Source organism: Phanerochaete carnosa (assembly GCF_000300595.1).
Source record: "Phanerochaete carnosa HHB-10118-sp unplaced genomic scaffold PHACAscaffold_63, whole genome shotgun sequence".
Classification (NCBI taxonomy): domain Eukaryota; kingdom Fungi; phylum Basidiomycota; class Agaricomycetes; order Polyporales; family Phanerochaetaceae; genus Phanerochaete; species Phanerochaete carnosa.
The window spans coordinates 5274-9672 of record NW_006767690.1 but is presented as its reverse complement, the minus strand read 5'-3'; the positions used below and the strand labels follow the sequence as shown (position 1 = coordinate 9672).

At 50.4% G+C, this 4399-nt stretch overlaps 2 protein-coding genes across 2 annotated transcripts; both read right to left on the bottom strand.

Moving 5' to 3' along the window:
- Nucleotides 1–164: 164 nt before the first annotated feature.
- On the bottom strand, nt 165–1049 carry PHACADRAFT_201965 (uncharacterized protein; the record flags this gene model as incomplete). The annotated part of the gene is made up of 3 exons (XM_007402233.1): nt 165–359; nt 438–824; nt 882–1049. 3 exons carry the CDS (start codon nt 1047–1049, stop codon nt 165–167), a joined length of 750 nt encoding a protein of 249 aa, XP_007402295.1.
- Nucleotides 1050–3153: 2104 nt separating this feature from the next.
- PHACADRAFT_52260 (uncharacterized protein) lies at nt 3154–3345 on the bottom strand (the record flags this gene model as incomplete). The annotated part of the gene is made up of 1 exon (XM_007402232.1): nt 3154–3345. A coding segment is annotated over one exon (192 nt), but the record flags the coding sequence as incomplete, so codon positions are not given.
- Between the last annotated feature and the right edge of the window lie 1054 nt (nt 3346–4399).

Sequence of the window (4399 nt, the reverse complement as noted above, 5' to 3'; positions counted from 1 at the left end):
GCCGAGCCAGAGCCACTAGGCGCTTCAACAGTCCTAAGCCTGGCAAGCCCGGGCTTAAGCCCACAGCTTGGGCCGGGCTCAGGCTTAGCTCAGGCTCAGGGCTCAGCTTGGCGTCGCCACAAGCCCAAGCCTGGGCTTTGAGCCCAAGCCGGGCCCACACATCACTAGTCTCCATCAGGGTAGTAGCACGGAGGGAAGTGCTCCTTCTTTGAACCGCGCAGCATGATGGCCTCAGAGTCTGTCTTGCGCTCCATAGGACTGAGCTTGAAGATACGTTCATGGTCTGGCGTGTATTTAATGAGCGATTCCTTAATGTGATTGGTGAAGTAATTCCGCTGTGTGCAACAGGTGACATGCCACTGTAATTATGTTTATGAGCACTTGAGGGTTGTACATAATGACGATGGAGTACTTGCCTCATGGCAAAGATACTGCACCTGACCCATATACAGAAAAAGTGGGCTTCTGCGTCCGACAACTTCAAAGAGCTCTGATGCGTGCACCAACACCTTCGTCCTGTGATCTTTAAACTCTCCCTTGTCCATGTTCCAGTGCACAGGATTCTTGCGGTCGAACGGACTCAGGGGTGATTTGATGTCAAATGCTTCTTGATCAACCCACGGATGATAGCAGAAGAAGGCAATGGCGGCGTATTTGTGTATTGTGCTCTGAAGCTTGATGAGCCCTTTGGGAGCATTCTGGGCAGCTTTAGTTACCTTGCTACATCCCTTTGGGATTGTAGACTTCATCTTAGCAAGCTCGAGCCGCAGACGTTTGATTTCATGCTCCTGCTCATAGCTGCGCAGCTGGAGCTGAGCCACATACTATGTGCGAAGGCCTTTCAGCATGTCGTCAGCGGACATTGAAGATGCCAAGCGTACCTTTTTGTACTCAGGATTGGCCGATGCATTTGCCGATGGAGGTTCGATGGGTATGAACAGCAGATCTTCGGCATCATCAACCTCGGCATCTTCCAGCATGAGGTCATGCACATCGTCGCACTCGATGTCTCCAGAATCCGAGTCCGAGTGGAAGGAAGGTGGAGTCATGATCTAAGTTACAATCAGAGAGTGTTTGATAGCAGATGTAGAGGTAGGTTGACTGAGTCTGGGGGAGTATGGATTACAGAGCTCACATTTATATCTGATCTGTGCATGAAGTCTTGCGTAGCGGGTAAGCATTAGTGATTTTGTTAGGTGGCCTAGTCCCTCCGATGTAAACTCGCATCTCCATACGCGAGGCTATGGTGCACATCAGACCTTGAGAGCGCCCAGCAGTTTGCTTTTAGTGTCAGGTAGCCGCGTTCTGCGATAAATTTACGTAGTTAGAGCTGTCTTTCATATCTAGAACAAAATTGTGTAGCGGGCTACGTACCATTACCTCTGTGATGGCCTCATGCATGACACACAAGTCTGCAAGGCTATACTGTGTCAGGGTAAGATCAATTTGCTGTGATAAATGCCAGCACTAGGCGCATGTTCGGCTACCTAAGGCATTGCTTACCAAGTTGTGTTGGGACTCTATACGATGTGGATTAGTGCGGCACCGCCAGTGGCACCAGTGGGGGTATTGAGGATGTCTAATGCACTCAAGACAGAGCAGACGCCGCACACAGAACACAATCATATCAACCTCCTTGTGTATTTGGACACATACGACTCATCTGTTCCTGTCAGCTCAACGTAAACCTGCATCTCAAGACTCACTTCATCCATGCGTAGTCAGGAATAGCTGCAGCTCAGTTAGCAGATCGACTACAGGTGCAGATTTGGCATCCCGGCTATTGTCTTTGAGCATGCCATGTGCATGATTCATGAGCTTGATCTGCTGGCCTGGGTGTAATATTAGCATGCTCTTATACATCAATGCAGCTACATCAAGCACATTGTGGCCCGATACGCGGCAAACGCACACCCCAAGGAGAACAGCTGTGCCAGGCACGCCCACGCCAAGCATGGCCTTCCGAAGAGCACACACGAATGTGACACCTGTAACAACAATGTGATTGCCTATGCATGCATGCTTAATGCCCAGCAAAGCTGCTATCTGATTGTTTACATTGGCTGTACACCTGTCCGTGCTGTACATAAAGTGCTCCTTGCAACTTCCGTACCAGCGACTCAGATACCCATAGAATAACCGAGAATTGTCTTACCCTCGGACGTGCGCAAGACAGCGCCCTGCCTGATCACGCGAGAGGCCACAGACCTGGCCTTGTCTGTGAGCGTGCGACATGCGGCCTTGCCAGCCTCCGCACATGCAGAGGAGGCAGCTGCGTTAGAGCCCTCGATGATCGCCACTGCACCAGCAGCAGCGCCTGCAGCACCAGAGGCAGTGACGCCCTCGACAATGGTCACACCGCCCATGCCAAGCTCCTGGTAGGTGGAGACATCGCCTTTGACAACCTCCTCTTCATTCTCAGAGTCGCTCTCCTCATCGATGACATCAGCATCCTCGACCTCAATCTCCTCGTGCTCAGCTTCTAGGATGTCGGAGAGAGGTGGCCAGCACTCGCCGTAGTGGTAGACAATGTTGGAGTGCACCTGCTCAAGGACATCTAGGTACTTGCTGGTGAAGAAGTCGACAAGCTTCTGGACAAAGCAGAGCACGTCCTCGTTGGTCTAATCGAAGTCGGCCCACTGGCAAAGCTGGCACATGAAGCAGCAAGCTGAAAGAATTGGTTAATAATCTGCAAAAGCTTGTGGTTGAGAAAGACCCACAATTGAAGTAAAGCCTGCAGTGAGTGACCTTGTCTTGTTCCTCCTTCTCTCAGATGACGTTGATGAGGAGGGCAAGTTTTCAGTTCTGGTGGGTTTGCTTAGCAGCACTATAGTACGAGTAGTTGGGACATGCTAAGAGTATGATTTTGAGACGAACACGTACAGGCTGGGGTCCTTGAAGTTGTAGAAGAGAACCTTGTCGATGACGAAGTAGAGGACGACCTCTTGGTTGCACAAGGCTTTGATTTGAGGCAAACCAAGTTTGATGTGGAAGTGGGTGTTGCTGCTCTCGTCAAGGGACCACTGTTTTGTCGACGCTGAAGTCCTCCACATGCTTGCACTGTGTGTAGTCCGAGAGCTTTACACCAGGTTTTTAACTTGCATTTGTTCGCGACCTGGTCTCCTCGAGCTGGTGATTGAATTTACAATGGATGCCGAGAGAACCGGCGATGACAGTTGTCTCGTTTTGTGTAAGTGTACTGATCTTGTTGGTGCACACAACAGAGGCATTAGCCATCATCTTGCAAGGGCCAAAGACATGGACTGAAATCTCTTCCCTGGTCATACACTTCATTGTGAAAGCGAGTGTGAGCATGACCGCCAGAGAGAAACCTTCAGGCACCGCGGAAAGAGGATGCGCTCGGCGACATTGATTCCTGGGCATACACAATGGCTAAAACATATGCTCATGAGATGCTGCTTTGCCCGATGCAGGTGAAAAGGTGAGACTTACCATTTCTCGAGTCTCTCCTTACTCCACTTCCCTGTCCATGCCTGCTGGTACTGCATCATGCCCCAATGGTGCATCACCAGCTGTTGCATCGCCAGCTGGTGCTGCTTCTCATCTTCGAGCTGTTTGCACTCACTCTTGTACAAGTTGTCCTTATTTTTGATTTGCACCATACGCTTGGCGATCTGAGCCTGGCCCTCGACACAATTGTACACTCCATAGCGACTAAGATGAGAGTGGTAAGTGGTGCTTTATCATTACTGGAGTAGGCTTACTGTTTATCAGACTGTGTCTTCTGGCTGTAGAGTTACTGTCAGCAACAAAAAGACCTACCAACCACAGCGACTTACAAGTTTTCGTGGTCAGGATCCAATCCCAAATCAAGAACGACCATCACTGTGAGCCATCTCACAATCTCACAATTGAGCATCTGCTTCATCTGATCATTGACTGAGATGCTCGTGAGCACCATCTTACCTAACACCAAACAAGGAACACACTGTAATTCTGCCTGAGCTGCTTCAGATGCGGACTCTTGATGATTGGAATCCAAATCTGTGTCTTGTTGTTGCCAGGGACGTTCTTGAACCAGCACACTGCCAAGAAGTCAGATGCAGAAGTGATGGGCCCAATGCCACCTGAGCTGATCTCAAACACGACTGCACTCAAATACCGGTTATACACTAGCAGCCACATCTTATCCACGGGCGGGTTCCAGAGCACGGTCCTGTTCTCGATGCATGTGGCCAATGACAACACCTTGTACGAATTGTCTACCACGCAGATCTCAAGCTTCTTTGTGTCGAAGCCGCCACTGAGGCTCGGCTCCGGCTCAATGCAGATCCTGCCAACAATCTTGAGCGTGCCTGTCTCCCCCTCAGCAGCATCTGCGGAAGTGGCGTGTCCACCTGGCGGAACATGAATGAGAGATTGGTACAGCTGTAGCCTG